Consider the following 20162-nt stretch of genomic DNA (forward strand, 5'->3'; position numbering starts at 1 on the left):
ATTGCAAAGTTATAGATTTTTCTTTGGGTTATATGTAGGAGATAATTTTTATTTTTGAATTAACAGCCATTATTCTGTTTTAAAAATAGAATTTTTATTCAAAATAATGATATACCACACCTAAATTTGAATTTCAAGCGTTTTGTGCCACTTGTGTATGGAATTTCGCACAAATTTTCTGAATCACGTTCGCAAACGCAACAATTGCTAAGCGTTTAGTGACGGGGTGAGCATTTCAAATGAAAAGCTAGCGACATCTATTTGTCAAACTTTGGGATATTTCATGTTTCAGAGAGGTGGTGGTCTCACATACGTATCGTTTTTTCGAAAAGATTTGTGATTTTTGACATGCATTTACAATCGCGTAAAACCAAAATAGATCTGAAAAGTTCATTAAAAAGGTTTTATTAGTATCACAAAAATAAAAAAAAACCAAATCTTTCTGTATTTAAAACGATTTCAAATATGGGGAAATATTTTGTCAAATAAGCGTATGACAACTTGCTGTACAACCTCTCTTATGTGAGCTGAGCATTTTTGGTTTTGGTTCGGAAGCGTAAACTGTTCTGATCTCAAACATAAGCTCATAATAGTTAGTTCATTTAGTGATAAAGGTGTTTTAATTAACGCAACTGTTGTTTACGAGTGTTTTATCACACAAGATGTTGTGCGCCCGCCTGTACTCCGTTTTGTTTTCAAAGCAATTGAACAACTTGGTGTTTAGACAATCTTGCAGAAACAACTCTACAATCTTTGGAATATCGTCTGGTAAGTGCTTATTTATGGTGAGATGGGCATGGAATTCGTTGGAGAATCGTTATATTACTGCGAATTATGCATGAAATCAGTTTCCGCGGTGCTTGCCGGTGTTATTTTGTCTTTGTTTACGCTTCGATCAGCTGTTCCCCAATCAACAATTCCTTGCCGCAATGTTGACAGCAGTCATCGCGGTTTATTAAATTTGAATTCGAATATTCTTCACCGAGAACGTGGTTCATTATGGAAGCGAATGTATTTTGAAACTAGGACTGGGCGAAATTGATTAAAATTAATTACAGCAGATTGTGCGGGGATTATATGTGTCATGCTGAGTGTTTCTAAACCGTTGTAATAATATTACAACAATATTTGTAACAATATTTGAACAATATTCAAACAGGGTTTTCTTGTATATCATTCTAGGCTTTGGTAAATGTGGAGTAGCAGTAATACGTGTGTCTGGTCCAGCGTCACAATCCATCATTCACAAGAAGACTCGGTTGAAAGAGTGTCCAGAACCCCGACGGGCTTTGCTAACAAAAATATTCCATGGCGAAACGAGAGCAATGATAGATCGAGGACTTTTGCTTTGGTTTCCCGGTAATTGCTAATGGCCGCTAGTAGCTTTGTATTTTTGCACTTAATGATGGCTAACAGTACCACAAAATTGTCCATTCCTAGGTCCAAACAGCTTTACCGGTGAGGATACGGTTGAGTTTCATGTCCACGGTGGTTCGGCAATAGTTTCCGCGATGTACGACAGCTTAGCTACGTTCGCTGACACACGAATAGCCGAGCCGGGCGAATTTACCAAGCGTGCATTCTTCGCTGGTAAAATGGACCTGACCGAGGTAGAAGGCTTAGCGGATTTAATACACGCCGAAACAGAAGCACAACGAAGGCAGGCGCTGCGTCAAGCTAATGGTCAGCTTTCATGTTTTTACAACGATATGCGTGCACGGTTGGTGAATGCTATTGCCAGCATTGAAGCTTACATCGATTTTTCCGAAGATCAAGATGTCGATGATGATGTGCTGCACGTAGCAGTACAGAAGATTGAAGCTGTTATCGAGGAACTGAAGGTGCACCTGAACGACAACAGACGTGGCGAGCGGCTCCGAAACGGTGTTCGTGCGGCAATCGTTGGAGCACCAAACGTGGGCAAAAGCAGCCTTATCAATCTGCTCAGCCAGCGCAACGTTTCGATCGTTACGAGTATTGCTGGCACTACCAGGGATATAGTGGAATCGCACTACGACATTGCCGGATATCCAGTCATTCTAGCCGACACGGCGGGACTTCGATCAAGCACAGACGATGTGGTAGAGAGTGAAGGTATTGCACGAGCTAGAACGTACGTAGAATGTGCCGATTTACTATTGCTGGTAGTGGATGCTTCTCGCATCGAATCAGTCAATCGATTGGATGCTTTCATGGAAGAATACATACAAGCGCTCGGCATAGAACAGCGCATGATGCCCAATACGTTGACGATTCTCAACAAATGTGATTTAGTGGACAATGTTACGCTACAATGGTTAAAAAACAATTCCACCCAGTTCACTTGTTTGTCTTGCGAGAGTAAGGAAGGATTAGCGGAACTTATGGAACGTATGAAAACACGGTTGGAGCAACTGTGTGGAAATCCTGCAGTGGAAAGCCCTACTATCAGCCAGGAGCGCCATCGTTTCCATCTAAAGCAGTGCTTAACGTATCTTGAACGGTTTCGGGACTATTTCAAAGAAACTGCACCGCAGGATCGGGATCTGGCCATCGTAACGCATCATTTGCGGAATGCAGTTCGCTGTATTGGGAAAATAACTGGCACGGTGGAAACGGAGGAAATACTCGATGTTATATTTAGTAGTTTTTGCATAGGAAAATAAAGAACAGAGTTGAGTTGCCGATCGCTAAAAGAGTTAATGGTAGATTGTTTTTGGGCAATATTAACCGTGGTTTTGGTTCTGATGAGTTCCCGGAATACATGTCCGCATGTTATCTCATATGGTAGATAATGGTCGCCTGGGTTGTAATTGCGATCGCCTAGGGACATAGCGATAACATGTTTCGGCATGACAATGAGACAATAATAGTACAACGTTGAGTAGATGTAAGATGTATATTTTTACATTATGTACAACGTTATACATAGTGTTGGGTCAAGTAGCTCTTTTGCAAAAGCGGAGTGCACCGCTCTCGCTCTCTACAGTGTTCGGAGCCCTTGAGGTAGCTCTACACGGAGCGCTGCACACAGGAGCGATTGTGCGTTTCACCTTAAAATAAAACAAAATTTTAAATTTTGCTTAATTGCTTAAAAAAATGGCAAGGGGTAAGCCTTATGAAATTTTCGAGTTGAAAATTTTTTAAAATTTTTTTTCTGATTTTTTATTCTTTTTTTAATTTAAAGCACTATTTAAGTGAAAAGAAACTTATTGCAACTAATTCCCATTAAAATATACCACATTTTTCAATTTTGCTACAATGCTGAAAAATGAGGAAAATTTTACATTTTCTCAAACAGGGTAGGGAACTTGGTTCCTCGAATAACTTCTGGCACAGACATCTGAGAGCATGGTCGTCCAAAACGAAAATGTAGCGATTGGTGCCATTTATCGACCACAGGTTTAAGATTTGCGATCCGTTGGATAGCGACCGAGTTATAGGCAAAACTTGATGCAAAAATGAGCCTTTTGAAATTTTAAAATTTTTATATTTTACTTATTTTTTTCTGATTTTTTATTTTTTTTTATATTTCAAACATTAATCGAGTGAAAATAAACTTATTTGAACCAATTGGCATTAAAATAAATCAATTTAAATTTTTTTGCAAAATTTCTCAAAAAAAATGGCAAGGGGTAAGCCTTATAAAATTTTCGAGTTGAAAATTTTTAAAATTTTCTTTTTGATTTTTTATTCTTTTTTTAATTTAAAGCACTATTTAAGTGAAAAGAAACTTATTGCAACAAATTCCCATTAAAATATACCACATTTTTCAATTTTGCTACAATGCTGAAAAATTTACATTTTCTCAAGCAGGGTAGGGAACTTGGTTCCTCAAATAACTTCTGGCACAGACATCTGAGGGCATGGTCGTCTAAGAAGAAAATATAGCCATTGATGCCATCTATCGACCACAGGTTAAAGATTGGTGATCCGTTAGATACCGACCGAGTTATAGGCAAAACTTGATGCAAAAATGAGTTTTTTGAAATTTTCAAATTTTTATATTTTACTTATTTTTTCTGATTTTTTATTTTTTCCTAATTTAAAACATTATTCGAGTGAAAATAAACTTATTTGAACCAATTGGCATTAAAATAAATCAATTTAAATTTTTTTGCAAAATTTCTCAAAAAAATGGCAAGGGGTAAGCCTTATGAAATTTTCAAGTTGAAAATTTTTTAAAATTTTTTTTTCTGATTTTTTATTCTTTTTTCAATTTAAAGCACTATTTAAGTGAAAAGAAACTTATTGCAACAAATTCCCATTAAAATATACCACATTTTTCAATTTTGCTACAATGCTGAAAAATGAGGAAAATTTTCAAATTTTTTCAAACAGGGTAGGGAACTTGGTTCCTCGAATAACTTCTGGCACAGACATTTGAGAGCATGGCCGTCCAAGAAGAAAATGTAGCCATTGGTGCCATCTATCGACCACAGGTTGAAGATTGGTGATCCGTTTGATACCGACCGAGTTATAGGCAAAATTTGGTGTAAAAATGAGAAAATTTTACATTTTCTCAAACAGGGTATGGAACTTGGTTCCTCGAATAACTTCTTGCACAGACATCTGAGAGCATGGTCGTCCAGGAAGAAAATGTAGCCTTTGGTGCCATCTATCGACCACAGGTTAAAGATGGGCGATCCGTTTGATACCGACAGAGTTATAGGCAAAACTTGATGCAAAAATGAGCCTTTTGACATTTTAAAATTTTTATATTTTACTTATTTTTTCTGATTTTTTATTTTTTTTTAATTTAAAACATTAATCGAGTGAAAATAAACTTATTTGAACCAATTGGCATTAAAATAAATCAATTTAGTTTTTTTGCAAAATTTCTCAAAAAAATGGCAAGGGGTAAGCCTTATGAAATTTTCGAGTTGAAAATTTTTAAAATTTTTTTTTCTGATTTTTTATTCTTTTTTCAATTTAAAGCACTATTTAAGTGAAAAGAAACTTATTGCAACAAATTCCCTTTAAAATATACCACATTTTTCAATTTTGCTACAATGCTGAAAAATGAGGAAAATTTTACATTTTCTCAAACAGGGTATGGGACTTGGTTCCTCGAATAACTTCTGGCACAGACATCTGAGGGCACGGTCGTCCAGGAAGAAAATGTAGCCATTGGTGCCGTCTATCGACCACAGGTTAAAGATTGGCCATTCGTTAAATACCGACCGAGTTATAGGCAAAACTTGATGCAAAAATGAGCCTTTTGAAATTTTAAAATTTTTATATTTTACTTATTTTTTCTGATTTTTTATTTTTTTTTAATTTAAAACATTAATCGAGTGAAAATAAACTTATTTGAACAAATTGGCTTTAAAATAAATCAATTAAAATTTTTTTGCAAAATTTCTCAAAAAAATGGCAAGGGGTAAGCCTTATGAAATTTTCGAGTTGAAAATTTTTAAAATTTTTTTTTCTGATTTTTTATTCTTTTTTCAATTTAAAGCACTATTTAAGTGAAAAGAAACTTATTGCAACAAATTCCCATTAAAATATACCACATTTTTCAATTTTGCTACAATGCTGAAAAATGAGGAAAATTTTACATTTTCTCAAACAGGGTAGGGAACTTGGTTCCTTGCATAACTTCTGGCACAGACATCTGAGAGCATGGTCGTCCAAGAAGAAAATGTAGCCATGGGTGCCATTTATCGACCACAGGTTAAAGATTGGCGATCCGTTAGATACCGACCGAGTTATAGGCAAAAATTGATATAAAAATGAGGAAAATTTTACATTTTCTCAAACAGGGTAAGGAACTTGGTTCCTCAAATAACTTCTGGCACAGACATTCTAAGAGCATGGTCGTCCAAGAAGAAAATGTAGCCATTGGTGCCATCTATTGATCACAGGTTAAAGATGGGCGATCCGTTGGATACCGACCGAGTTATAGGCAAAAGTTGGTGCAAAAATGAGGAAAATTTTACATTTTCTCAAACAGGGTATGGATCTTGGTTCCTTGAATAACTTCTGGCACAGACATCTGAGAGCATGGTCGTCCGAGAAGAAAATGTAGCCATTGGTGCCATCTATTGATCACAGGTTAAAGATTGGCGATCCGTTGGATACCGACCGAGTTATAGGCAAAAGTTGGTGCAAAAATGAGGAAAATTTTACATTTTCTCAAACAGGATATGGAACTTGGTTCCTCGAATAACTTCTGGCACAGACATCTGAGAGCATGGTCGTCCAAGAAGAAAATGTAGCGATTGGTGCCATCTATTGATCACAGGTTAAAGATTGGCGATCCGTTGGATAGCGACCGAGTTATAGGCAAAAGTTGGTGCAAAAATGAGGAAAATTTTACATTTTCTCAAACAGGGTATGGAACTTGGTTCCTCGAATAACTTCTGGCACAGACATCTGAGAGCATGGTCGTCCAAGAAGAAAATGTATCCATTGGTGCCGTCTATCGACCACAGGTTAAAGATTGGCCATTCGTTAAATACCGACCGAGTTATAGGCAAAACTTGATGCAAAAATGAGCCTTTTGAAATTTTAAAATTTTTATATTTTACTTATTTTTTCTGATTTTTTATTTTTTTTTATATTTCAAACATTATTCGAGTGAAAATAAACTTATTTGAACCAATTGGCATTAAAATAAATCAATTTAAATTTTTTTGCAAAATTTCCTAAAAAAATGGCAAGGGGTAAGCCTTATGAAATTTTCGAGTTGAAAATTTTTAAAAAATTTTTTTCTGATTTTTTATTCTTTTTTCAATTTAAAGCACTATTTAAGTGAAAAGAAACTTATTGCAACAAATTCCCATTAAAATATACCACATTTTTCAATTTTGCTACAATGCTGAAAAATGAGGAAAATTTTACATTTTCTCAAACAGGGTAGGGAACTTGGTTCCTTGAATAACTTCTGGCACAGACATCTGAGAGCATGGTCGTCCAAGAAGAAAATGTAGCCATGGGTGCCATTTATCGACCACAGGTTAAAGATTGGCGATCCGTTAGATACCGACCGAGTTATAGGCAAAAATTGATATAAAAATGAGGAAAATTTTACATTTTCTCAAACAGGGTAAGGACCTTGGTTCCTCAAATAACTTCTGGCACAGACATTCTAAGAGCATGGTCGTCCAAGAAGAAAATGTAGCCATTGGTGCCATCTATTGATCACAGGTTAAAGATTGGCGATCCGTTGGATACCGACCGAGTTATAGGCAAAATTTGGTGCAAAAATGAGGAAAATTTTACATTTTCTCAAACAGGGTATGGAACTTGGTTCCTCGAATAACTTCTGGCACATACATCTGAGGGCACGGTCGTCCAGGAAGAAAATGTAGCCATTGGTGCCGTCTATCGACCACAGGTTAAAGATTGGCCATTCGTTAAATACCGACCGAGTTATAGGCAAAAGTTGATGCAAAAATGAGGAAAATTTTACATTTTCTCAAACAGGGTATGGAACTTGGTTCCTCGAATAACTTCTGGCACAGACATCTGAGAGCATGGTCGTCCAAAAAGAAAATGTAGCGATTGGTGCCATTTATCGACCACAGGTTTAAGATTTGCGATCCGTTGGATAGCGACCGAGTTATAGGCAAAACTTGATGCAAAAATGAGCCTTTTGAAATTTTAAAATTTTTATATTTCACTTATTTTTTCTGATTTTTTATTTTTTTTATATTTCAAACATTATTCGAGTGAAAATAAACTTATTTGAACCAATTGGCATTAAAATAAATCAATTTAAATTTTTTTGCAAAATTTCTCAAAAAAATGGCAAGGGGTAAGCCTTATGAAATTTTCGAGTTGAAAATTTTTAAAATTTTTTTTTCTGATTTTTTATTCTTTTTTCAATTTAAAGCACTATTTAAGTGAAAAGAAACTTATTGCAACAAATTCCCTTTAAAATATACCACATTTTTCAATTTTGCTACAATGCTGAAAAATGAGGAAAATTTTCAAATTTTTTCAAACAGGGTAGGGAACTTGGTTCCTCGAATAACTTCTGGCACAGACATTTGAGAGCATGGCCGTCCAAGAAGAAAATGTAGCCATTGGTGCCATCTATCGACCACAGGTTGAAGATTGGTGATCCGTTTGATACCGACCGAGTTATAGGCAAAATTTGGTGTAAAAATGAGAAAATTTTACATTTTCTCAAACAGGGTATGGAACTTGGTTCCTCGAATAACTTCTTGCACAGACATCTGAGAGCATGGTCGTCCAGGAAGAAAATGTAGCCTTTGGTGCCATCTATCGACCACAGGTTAAAGATGGGCGATCCGTTTGATACCGACAGAGTTATAGGCAAAACTTGATGCAAAAATGAGCCTTTTGACATTTTAAAATTTTTATATTTTACTTATTTTTTCTGATTTTTTATTTTTTTTTAATTTAAAACATTAATCGAGTGAAAATAAACTTATTTGAACCAATTGGCATTAAAATAAATCAATTTAGTTTTTTTGCAAAATTTCTCAAAAAAATGGCAAGGGGTAAGCCTTATGAAATTTTCGAGTTGAAAATTTTTAAAATTTTTTTTTCTGATTTTTTATTCTTTTTTCAATTTAAAGCACTATTTAAGTGAAAAGAAACTTATTGCAACAAATTCCCTTTAAAATATACCACATTTTTCAATTTTGCTACAATGCTGAAAAATGAGGAAAATTTTACATTTTCTCAAACAGGGTATGGGACTTGGTTCCTCGAATAACTTCTGGCACAGACATCTGAGGGCACGGTCGTCCAGGAAGAAAATGTAGCCATTGGTGCCGTCTATCGACCACAGGTTAAAGATTGGCCATTCGTTAAATACCGACCGAGTTATAGGCAAAACTTGATGCAAAAATGAGCCTTTTGAAATTTTAAAATTTTTATATTTTACTTATTTTTTCTGATTTTTTATTTTTTTTTAATTTAAAACATTAATCGAGTGAAAATAAACTTATTTGAACAAATTGGCTTTAAAATAAATCAATTAAAATTTTTTTGCAAAATTTCTCAAAAAAATGGCAAGGGGTAAGCCTTATGAAATTTTCGAGTTGAAAATTTTTAAAATTTTTTTTTCTGATTTTTTATTCTTTTTTCAATTTAAAGCACTATTTAAGTGAAAAGAAACTTATTGCAACAAATTCCCATTAAAATATACCACATTTTTCAATTTTGCTACAATGCTGAAAAATGAGGAAAATTTTACATTTTCTCAAACAGGGTAGGGAACTTGGTTCCTTGCATAACTTCTGGCACAGACATCTGAGAGCATGGTCGTCCAAGAAGAAAATGTAGCCATGGGTGCCATTTATCGACCACAGGTTAAAGATTGGCGATCCGTTAGATACCGACCGAGTTATAGGCAAAAATTGATATAAAAATGAGGAAAATTTTACATTTTCTCAAACAGGGTAAGGAACTTGGTTCCTCAAATAACTTCTGGCACAGACATTCTAAGAGCATGGTCGTCCAAGAAGAAAATGTAGCCATTGGTGCCATCTATTGATCACAGGTTAAAGATGGGCGATCCGTTGGATACCGACCGAGTTATAGGCAAAAGTTGGTGCAAAAATGAGGAAAATTTTACATTTTCTCAAACAGGGTATGGATCTTGGTTCCTTGAATAACTTCTGGCACAGACATCTGAGAGCATGGTCGTCCGAGAAGAAAATGTAGCCATTGGTGCCATCTATTGATCACAGGTTAAAGATTGGCGATCCGTTGGATACCGACCGAGTTATAGGCAAAAGTTGGTGCAAAAATGAGGAAAATTTTACATTTTCTCAAACAGGATATGGAACTTGGTTCCTCGAATAACTTCTGGCACAGACATCTGAGAGCATGGTCGTCCAAGAAGAAAATGTAGCGATTGGTGCCATCTATTGATCACAGGTTAAAGATTGGCGATCCGTTGGATAGCGACCGAGTTATAGGCAAAAGTTGGTGCAAAAATGAGGAAAATTTTACATTTTCTCAAACAGGGTATGGAACTTGGTTCCTCGAATAACTTCTGGCACAGACATCTGAGAGCATGGTCGTCCAAGAAGAAAATGTATCCATTGGTGCCGTCTATCGACCACAGGTTAAAGATTGGCCATTCGTTAAATACCGACCGAGTTATAGGCAAAACTTGATGCAAAAATGAGCCTTTTGAAATTTTAAAATTTTTATATTTTACTTATTTTTTCTGATTTTTTATTTTTTTTTATATTTCAAACATTATTCGAGTGAAAATAAACTTATTTGAACCAATTGGCATTAAAATAAATCAATTTAAATTTTTTTGCAAAATTTCCTAAAAAAATGGCAAGGGGTAAGCCTTATGAAATTTTCGAGTTGAAAATTTTTAAAAAATTTTTTTCTGATTTTTTATTCTTTTTTCAATTTAAAGCACTATTTAAGTGAAAAGAAACTTATTGCAACAAATTCCCATTAAAATATACCACATTTTTCAATTTTGCTACAATGCTGAAAAATGAGGAAAATTTTACATTTTCTCAAACAGGGTAGGGAACTTGGTTCCTTGAATAACTTCTGGCACAGACATCTGAGAGCATGGTCGTCCAAGAAGAAAATGTAGCCATGGGTGCCATTTATCGACCACAGGTTAAAGATTGGCGATCCGTTAGATACCGACCGAGTTATAGGCAAAAATTGATATAAAAATGAGGAAAATTTTACATTTTCTCAAACAGGGTAAGGACCTTGGTTCCTCAAATAACTTCTGGCACAGACATTCTAAGAGCATGGTCGTCCAAGAAGAAAATGTAGCCATTGGTGCCATCTATTGATCACAGGTTAAAGATTGGCGATCCGTTGGATACCGACCGAGTTATAGGCAAAATTTGGTGCAAAAATGAGGAAAATTTTACATTTTCTCAAACAGGGTATGGAACTTGGTTCCTCGAATAACTTCTGGCACATACATCTGAGGGCACGGTCGTCCAGGAAGAAAATGTAGCCATTGGTGCCGTCTATCGACCACAGGTTAAAGATTGGCCATTCGTTAAATACCGACCGAGTTATAGGCAAAAGTTGATGCAAAAATGAGGAAAATTTTACATTTTCTCAAACAGGGTATGGAACTTGGTTCCTCGAATAACTTCTGGCACAGACATCTGAGAGCATGGTCGTCCAAAAAGAAAATGTAGCGATTGGTGCCATTTATCGACCACAGGTTTAAGATTTGCGATCCGTTGGATAGCGACCGAGTTATAGGCAAAACTTGATGCAAAAATGAGCCTTTTGAAATTTTAAAATTTTTATATTTCACTTATTTTTTCTGATTTTTTATTTTTTTTATATTTCAAACATTATTCGAGTGAAAATAAACTTATGTTGAAAATAGATTCGGAGTTACAGGAATTAAATTACAGGAATTATAGAAATCTTTCATGAAATGTTTCACGGACGAACTACAAGGGAATTAGTTAATTGGACTTCATCTAGGGCAGTAAGTGAACTTTAGGATTAGCAAAATGAACTATGTAATAATGAACTTGACAGACGAATATACAGTCACAAACAGAACGGCGCGCGACGATTACGGCTTTCTCGGCTTGGTGGAAAAAACTCCGAAAATTTACAGCCAGCACTCCGTGAGAATTTCTCACATTTTTGGTCCTTCGAGCCGGATTGTGAATTCAAAGAGTTTTTTTTCGTTCAAAGCTCTGCAACAAGAGCTCGGTCGGTTTAACGCTCTGCAACAAGGGCAAGGTGTACATTTCTTCGTCGCGTCGTTTCACGCCATCGCGTTTCGCTCCGCATCAAGGGCAACGGCCAACGATTTCAGCGCCATCGTTATTTGAATTTTCGCGCCAAACTTAAACGTTTTCTTTCGTGTGTAATTTCGTCCTGTGAGTGTTTTCAAACCGTGCAAAATCATGGACAAGAAGATAAAAGCCGCTCAACTAAAAAAGAGGATCGCGGTGGAAAATATAAGTGCTCTCGAACGGTTCCAAGTGCAATTTTCTGGGGATGACGCCAAGCAAATTCCGGAGGCGTTAGAGGACTTGGAACGGCATAAGGAAGGGTTCTTCGCCGCGGTATCGAAGCTGGAAGAGCTCGACGACAGCAATGAGGCGATCGAAGCGTGTATTATGGAGAGGATCAACATCGAGGAGCGGTGTAGGAAGCTAAAATCCTTCCTACGGGACAACCTTCGACGGGAAGAGGGTACGCTAAACGACACATCGGGTTTGGCTTCTTCAACGCTTGCGTTTGGTCGGCCAAACGCACCACATCTACGTCTTCCAAAGATCGAGTTGCCATCATTCGATGGCGACCAAACGAAATGGCTGTCGTTTCGTGACCGATTCATCGCAATGATCGACGCTTCACCGGAGCTTCCTTCGATTGCGAAGCTGGAATATTTGCTGTCAGCATTGAAAGGGGAAGCGGGGCTTCCTTTCGAACACACGCCGTTGACAGCGGACAACTACTCGGTGACGTGGGCAGCTCTTCTAAAAAGGTACGATAATCCACGTACACTAATCCGTGAGTATTATCGGAAGCTACATTCCTTTCCGCCCGTACGCGCGGACTGTGTGGATGAGTTAGTGCATTTGGTGGATGAATTCATTCGTCATGTGAATGGGTTACTAAAGCTCAACGAGCCCATCGATCATTGGGATACACCGTTGACAAATTTGCTGGTTATGAAGCTAGATCATGCTACTGTTTTAGCATGGGAAAAGCATTCGGTCCATGCCAAGAAGGACAAATACAAGGAGCTCATCGATTTTGTACAAGATCGAATACAAATATTGAAGGCGACTCGGAGTAATACTTGTGAAGATGACACTAGTATCACTAAGGTGGCCGGTACGCAGCGTTATCCAAGTTCGCGGAAGACAATCGTTCACTCAGCCGTAGCACAACCGGTGTCAAGTAGGATGATTGTATCACCACCACCGAAGTGTCCCTTGGAGTGTACGGAGAACCATTTCTTACGAAACTGTCCGGTGTTTGGCAGTAAGGACGTGCAGCAACGTCGGGAAGTGGTTACATCGAAACACTTATGTTGGAATTGTCTCGGAGATTCCCATCAAGTGAAATCCTGCAAGTCGGAGCATGCTTGTCGCACGTGTCATCAGCGACACCATACACTCTTGCATGTTCCTACCACTACAACGATCACGATGGCAGCTCACGACGATCGCAGTTCGGTGATCCTGGAAACGGCTGTCATATTCATCGTGGGTGACGACGGAAAGAAACATGAGGCAAGGGTGCTCCTTGATTCAGGCTCCATGTCGAATTTTATTTCCGAATCACTTTCTCGGAAGCTTACGGCTACTCGAAACAAAATCAACGTGGCAGTCACGGGCATCGGAAAAACGGCACAGTCGGCGAGAGGGTCGATCGTCGCAACTGTGGCATCGAGGAATCAATCATATTCTAATCATCTGGAGTTCCTCGTTCTGGAGTCACTATTTGCGCATACTCCAATTACACCCATCGATACTTCATCGTGGAGTATGCCCGATCTGCAGCTGGCAGATCCTTCATTTAATGTTCCGGGCAACATAGACATCGTAATCGGCGGAGACACGTTCTGGGAGGTTCATTCAGGACGAAAACGATCTATGGGCACGGGCAAACCTTGGCTCGTGGAAACATCATTCGGCTGGAGCGTGACAGGGAATGCATCAAACGGTACACCTCTTCAACCATGTCATCGTTCGGGCTACGGAAGTCCACCTACGGGAGAGAAAACACTTCAGAAGGGTTCCACTGTTTATAATAAAGTTCCTGGAAGGTATGTTGCACACTTACCTCACTACCATAATTTTGGCATCGTTTTAGGGGCATCAAAGTCAAGGTTAGACCGATGTATTTCTCGGGTCGAATGTCATTCCAAGCGCTGGAAGTATAGTCCTCGTGACAATTCGGTACACTATCATGCAAACGTGTCACATCATTGGAAACCAAACTATCATTCGGATCATAAACGCTGGTTTCATTCACCACCCTGGGTTTGCGAAGAACAGAAAACAACAAGATCGAAATCTACAAGGGGAATATTGGAATGATCAATATCTACATACCATCACACGATTATCGGCGTATCATTTCATCGCGAAGCAACGGGCTTCATCAGGCATCATATTCGGGGTAAAGAGATTTACACACTCTTTACACTACTCAATCGGAATGAGTTTCATCATGTGATGCTACTACACATCATCTACGGACGGTTCGGGAATATGTGTGACGGTGGCCGGGTTCACTACACACATATTATTCACGTACATTCATCTCGGCATTCAATTATGCTTTTTTAGGTCGGAACAACAGCATCACGTTCGTATCTAACATGCGCACATTCGTAGCGATGTTCAGCGTAGTATAGGAGGCAGTAGGTAAATTTGCGAACAGTGTCAGTACACTTCATTACGGTAGAAAGTTCTCCCATAGGTTTGTACGGGAACTTTAGGGAAGCTGTCGATCAGCTCAATCAAATAGCTAGCTCGCATAGTTATCTATAAAGTAAGAAAGTAGTTAGTATCAGGATGGAACGTACTTACTTACCTTAGTGGCAAAAGAAATCTCAGAGATACACTCAAGCATGGTTGGCTGGTTGAGATAACGGTACTCAGCAGCAACGTGATAACAACATTTGGAAGGCTAGCAATCATTCGCACCTTAAGTATGCACACACGCATTTTTCGCATACGGGATAATGTAAACAAAACTGACAGTTTAGGCTAGTTCATCGATTACGGCAACAATCGATCAAATCACAATGCAGATCAATCGTACAATTTCCGGTACACATAACGAATTACATTTAGTTAGCTTATTAGGTTTCATGAATTAAAAGAAGTTCCTTCTTTGGTGGCCGGGAATGTTGAAAATAGATTCGGAGTTACAGGAATTAAATTACAGGAATTATAGAAATCTTTCATGAAATGTTTCACGGACGAACTACAAGGGAATTAGTTAATTGGACTTCATCTAGGGCAGTAAGTGAACTTTAGGATTAGCAAAATGAACTATGTAATAATGAACTTGACAGACGAATATACAGTCACAAACAGAACGGCGCGCGACGATTACGGCTTTCTCGGCTTGGTGGAAAAAACTCCGAAAATTTACAGCCAGCACTCCGTGAGAATTTCTCACAACTTATTTGAACCAATTGGCATTAAAATAAATCAATTTAAATTTTTTTGCAAAATTTCTCAAAAAAATGGCAAGGGGTAAGCCTTATGAAATTTTCGAGTTGAAAATTTTAAAAAAATTTTTTTCTGATTTTTTATTCTTTTTTCAATTTAAAGCACTATTTAAGTGAAAAGAAACTTATTGCAACAAATTCCCATTAAAATATACCACATTTTTCAATTTTGCTACAATGCTGAAAAATGAGGAAAATTTTACATTTTCTCAAACAGGGTATGGAACTTGGTTCCTCGAATAACTTCTGGCACAGACATCTGAGAGCATGGTCGTCAAAGAAGAAAATGTAGCGATTGGTGCCATCTATCGACCACAGGTTAAAGATTGGCGATCCGTTGGATACCGACCTAGTTATAGGCAAAAATTGATATAAAAATGAGAAAATTTTACATTTTCTTAAACAGGGTATGGGATTTGGTTCCTCGAATAACTTCTGGCACAGACATCTGAGAGCATGGTCGTCCGAGAAGAAAATGTAGCCATTGGTGCCATTTATCGACCACAGGTTTAAGATTTGCGATCCGTTGGATACCGACCGAGTTATAGGCAAAATTTGGTGCAAAAATGAGGAAAATTTTACATTTTCTCAAACAGGGTATGGAACTTGGTTCCTCGAATAACTTCTGGCACATACATCTGAGGGCACGGTCGTCCAGGAAGAAAATGTAGCCATTGGTGCCGTCTATCGACCACAGGTTAAAGATTGGCCATTCGTTAAATACCGACCGAGTTATAGGCAAAACTTGATGCAAAAATGAGCCTTTTGAAATTTTAAAATTTTTATATTTTACTTATTTTTTCTGATTTTTTATTTTTTTTTAATTTAAAACATTAATCGAGTGAAAATAAACTTATTTGAACAAATTGGCTTTAAAATAAATCAATTTAAATTTTTTTGCAAAATTTCTCAAAAAAATGGCAAGGGGTAAGCCTTATGAAATTTTCGAGTTGAAAATTTTTAAAAAATTTTTTTCTGATTTTTTATTCTTTTTTCAATTTAAAGCACTATTTAAGTGAAAAGAAACTTATTGCAACAAATTCCCATTAAAATATACCACATTTTTCAATTTTGCTACAATGCTGAAAAATGAGGAAAATTTTCAAATTTTTTCAAACAGGGTAGGGAACTTGGTTCCTCGAATAACTTCTGGCACAGACATTTGAGAGCATGGTCGTCCAAGAAGAAAATGTAGCCATTGGTGCCATCTATCGACCACAGGTTGAAGATTGGCGATCCGTTAGATACCGACCGAGTTATAGGCAAAATTTGGTGCAAAAATGAGCCTTTTAAAATTTTAAAATTTTTATATTTTACTTATTTTTTCTGATTTTTTATTTTTTTTAAATTTAAAACATTATTCGAGTGAAAATAAACTTATTTGAAGCAATTGGCATTAAAATAAATCAATTTAATTTTTTTTGCAAAATTTCTCAAAAAAATGGCAAGGGGTAAACCTTATGAAATTTTCGAGTTGAAATTTTTTTAAAATTTTTTTTTTTGATTTTTTTCTTCTTTTAAAGCTTTATTTGAGTGAAAAGGAACCCATTTAAATCGATTCGCAATCAAATAAAGCAATTTTGAAAATTTTGATCAGTTTCCCAAAAAAAAAGGTTAGGCTATAGATTTAGGAAATTTTCAAATGGGAGCACATCGCATAATCGCTCCTGTGTGTAGCGCTCCTTGTGGTGCGAAACTTCGCTTCTGGGAGCGCATCGCACAATCGCTCCTGCGTGTAGCGCTCCGTACGGAGCTACCTCTTTTTCGCATGGGCTGTGCGGGAGCGCGCACAATAAGATGAGCGGAGCGTTTGAGGTACCTCTTTCGCTCTTGACCCAACACTAGTTATACAATAAAGAAAATAATACAAGATATATAGCAATGAGCATAATTTCGGTTCTCTTACTCTTCAAGAAGAAGTATGATGGCAAACATAGACGATTATCTTAGAATTATCTCTTCAAACGTTAATCTTCGATAACTTTCCCTTGCTTAATTCGCTACAGAAAGTGACGGAAAAACACAAGGAAAACAATTTCCGAACTTTTTATATCTGTGCGTAGAAGCAAGATGGGATGGATGGAACGAAAGTTTCGCCAGAACATGTGTTGAAATATGAAATTATTTACTGCCAAAGTGCATTTGCCGGACGTATTGCACAAGTTTGGCTCTTGTTTTTTTTTGTTTTGGGTTTACCATGCAAGCTATCCTTCATCGTCTGCGAAAGTTGTGGCTCAATTTCGTCTGTCTTTAGTTCGCCGCGCTGCAATCGATCGTGCGAGCGAACGAGGAAAGATGATGTAGTTTGTTTATTGGGAAGAAAACTCACTCTACCGGAACTCGTATATATTCTTCTGGAGGATTCCTGAGATCAGCCAGGAAACCCCGATAGAAGAATCGACACACCAACCGAGGCAGGTATGGAGACATGCTGCACGAAGTGTTCACTGTGCTAGCTACTGGTCCGATACACGTACACATAAATCCCTCCATCACACCTGGTGAGTTCCTAACGCCGACGTACCATTCGACCACTTTTGGTCACGTGTAAAGGATGATCTATTTTTGTTCCATTTTTTTTTGGTTCGCTTTTCTTTCTTGCTTTGTTTGATTGCAGTATTGTAGGTGGCAGGGAAAGATTATCCGAAAAAAACCCACGGGCAAGAAAGGGACAATAAATCCCTGGCAAGTAGATTGGTGGCAGCGACGCATGGCTTGATGGAATTCTTCAGCCATCAGTTTGCCATCTTGTGCATCTTGTGCTCGGGAAAAGTTGCCGTGCACAGCAGGAACCACAGAAGAAGTAGTACTTTGGTGGCTATGTTTAGGTTGTCTGAGCGTGTCGAAGTGTGCTGTTGGCCGCGTAGTGAGCAGCGAGATGAAGTACGAGCATTAGGGTTGTGCCCACGAGTCTGGAACATCCTTCAAAACTGGAAACCGCGTCTAGAGAGCGTGCCCGGAATGCAGTACGAAGTTGGCCGGGGAATGGATTGGCCGGTCGATTTCATTTAAAGTGTTTCCCGGCCTGCAGAGTCGCGTTTTGTCTTCTTGCTTTGCACCAACACTAATTGGACAGTGCTACCAAAGCAAAACTCTTTATCTTTAATCGGCTCTCGGAAATCGGCGCTCCGGCCAGTTGCGGAATGATTCATTTCGTGACCCGATGCCAACCCGGTCCGTGCTTCGATCACGCGAAGCGGACAATTTAATTAACATGATAATAAGAGCTTTAACTGTGTCCCTGCGTGATAAATTAGCGCAGTCCAGAAGTGGCTCCGGCCGCAGTCGGCTGTTTGTGTGAAAATTGTCCTGAAATGAAGGGAATTCCACACCGAAACCGATTGTTGTTTCTTCTTCTGCGTTTTGCCAAGGCTAACAAAATACCGACGACGACCACGGCGTGAGTTAGTCTCGATTTCGGCAAGCTAGTTTCGAAGATATTTGTGTGAGGCCGTTTTTCCTGCCTTGGCAGCAGGGAAAAGTATTCGGAGAAAGAAATATATTGAGACAAGGCTTTAGTACCCTGCTGCGTTAGGGCGATTAGGGTGAACTGTAAGCATTGGGATGGGAAGAAATACGGTCGAAAAACGATCGGCCGAATGGCCAAATGGAGAAAGGCCACTTCGGAAAGCGTGGAATAAATAAGAAATAAATTACTTGTCCCAATGGCACTGTTATCGGCCCGCTTGCGCAACCACGCGCCGGTACGCAGGCGGGACTGTTGGGCGGATGAAGGATGGTTTCGTTTGGCGCTCTGGTTTGCCCCCAACGCCCTCATTCTTGGATCCCTTCAGGCAGATACCCTGTTGACCCGATACCGGTTTCATTGTGTCATTGCGGAACAGACTGCTGCATTTTAATCATTAAGAACATGGAGCGCCTCACTGTTGCGAACAAGACAAAACGGTGGAAATTATGGAGCAAAAACAAACCAGTCAGTTCCGGATAACAGCTTCATCTTGAGCTGCTGATGGTGCACTCGCCTGGAAGGGACCATGACCGTAAGCAGCCCAGGTATGGTGTGGTTTTTTCTTTGTTTCTAGATCTTGCCTCATGAGCTGTTCTAAGTTTTTTGCCTCCTCTATAAGGGGGAAAAGCTGCCAAGATGGCAATTGGCTGTCGATAGTTGTTAACGGGGAAATTGACATGCCGGTATGGTTCGGTATCGTTTCCCCATTTTTTTTTTCGTTTTACTTTCTATTTGTAAAGCTATTCAGCACAATGTAGCAGTGTTTGGAAGTGTACGGTGCACAAAACATGTCACCAATGGCCATAATCGTATACAGCAAAGTTTATTAGGTGCAAAAGGTGAGCGAATAGGTTTGTTACGCATGGCGATAAAGTTTAGTTTCACAAGGTTTAGACGGTGAACGGTGAAGTTGTGCCTGTAAATCACTGATTAGAAAACAAAACTTTGCGATAACTTTTCAATTTAAGCTCCAAGGGATGGGGGACAGATTTTCCTTTCTTTTTTGGAGGAATAAACAATTCTTTGTGATTGTATCGGTGATTAAGATGGTCAAATGGTTTATGTGTTAGCAATCGTAAATTGGCACACAATTCCTTTCTTTACTACATATTGTTAATTAATCGCTATTTTTGTTAAGCGATAAGGCAGTGTGTTAAAGAGCTAAAAATATGATTGTTGAATTTAAATGATGAAATCGAAAGCAGAAATGACTAAGCTTTAAGAAAAAAAGGCCTATTCACTTTTGAATTTTGACTACTTCGGCTCAAAAAACAATTCTTCCCGATTTTTTTTAAAATCACCTTTAACATACTCTACTTTCTGCAATAAACTACAAAACAATTTGAAGGATTTTTTAAATTTTAAAATATAGCTGAAACAAAGTCTTAAAATAAGAAATTTACACATGACGGTTCCTTTCGTCTTCACAGAATAAATGTAAAAACCAAATTTTGTATCACTCTTTGCATATTTATTTTCAAAATATAAAATGTGCTATTCCTAAGATCTTTATATTTTGCGTTCATATATTAAGCATTAGTACTATATTGAAATGTGCTTATGTTT

At 38.0% G+C, this 20162-nt stretch overlaps 2 protein-coding genes across 5 annotated transcripts; both read left to right on the top strand.

Annotated features, from left to right (window-relative positions):
- Window positions 1-395: 395 nt before the first annotated feature.
- LOC125764721 (tRNA modification GTPase GTPBP3, mitochondrial) lies at window positions 396-11163 on the top strand. Of its 4 annotated transcripts, none has more exons than XM_049429269.1 (5): window positions 396-768; window positions 1183-1359; window positions 1441-3896; window positions 6037-6226; window positions 9461-10065. In XM_049429269.1, the coding sequence occupies exons 1-3, from the start codon at window positions 663-665 to the stop codon at window positions 2643-2645; spliced, it is 1488 nt and encodes a 495-aa protein (XP_049285226.1). In that variant the 5' UTR covers window positions 396-662; the 3' UTR covers window positions 2646-3896; window positions 6037-6226; window positions 9461-10065. The 4 variants fall into 4 exon arrangements, with proteins under 4 accessions (XP_049285226.1, XP_049285227.1, XP_049285230.1 ...); XM_049429270.1 differs by lacking the exon at window positions 6037-6226 and adding an exon at window positions 7132-7321 and having other exon boundaries at window positions 9651-10065; XM_049429273.1 differs by lacking the exons at window positions 6037-6226; window positions 9461-10065 and adding an exon at window positions 10746-11163.
- A 668-nt stretch (window positions 11164-11831) lies between these two features.
- On the top strand, window positions 11832-14265 carry LOC125764662 (uncharacterized). The gene is made up of 2 exons (XM_049429101.1): window positions 11832-13708; window positions 14235-14265. The coding sequence occupies exons 1-2, from the start codon at window positions 11832-11834 to the stop codon at window positions 14263-14265; spliced, it is 1908 nt and encodes a 635-aa protein (XP_049285058.1).
- The last annotated feature ends 5897 nt before the right edge of the window (window positions 14266-20162 follow it).

Source organism: Anopheles funestus, chromosome 2RL (assembly GCF_943734845.2).
Source record: "Anopheles funestus chromosome 2RL, idAnoFuneDA-416_04, whole genome shotgun sequence".
NCBI lineage: Eukaryota > Metazoa > Arthropoda > Insecta > Diptera > Culicidae > Anopheles > Anopheles funestus.

Coding starts and splice junctions, on each gene's coding strand:
- LOC125764662 (XM_049429101.1), top strand. CDS start 11,832: ATGGACAAGAAGATAAAAGCCGCTCAACTAAAAAAGAGGATCGCGGTG. Junction 13,709..14,234: donor TATAATAAAGTTCCTGGAAG/GTATGTTGCACA, acceptor ATGCTTTTTTAG/GTCGGAACAACAGCATCACG.
- LOC125764721 (XM_049429273.1), top strand. CDS start 663: ATGTTGTGCGCCCGCCTGTACTCCGTTTTGTTTTCAAAGCAATTGAAC. Junction 769..1,182: donor AATCTTTGGAATATCGTCTG/GTAAGTGCTTAT, acceptor ATATCATTCTAG/GCTTTGGTAAATGTGGAGTA. Junction 1,360..1,440: donor ACTTTTGCTTTGGTTTCCCG/GTAATTGCTAAT, acceptor GTCCATTCCTAG/GTCCAAACAGCTTTACCGGT.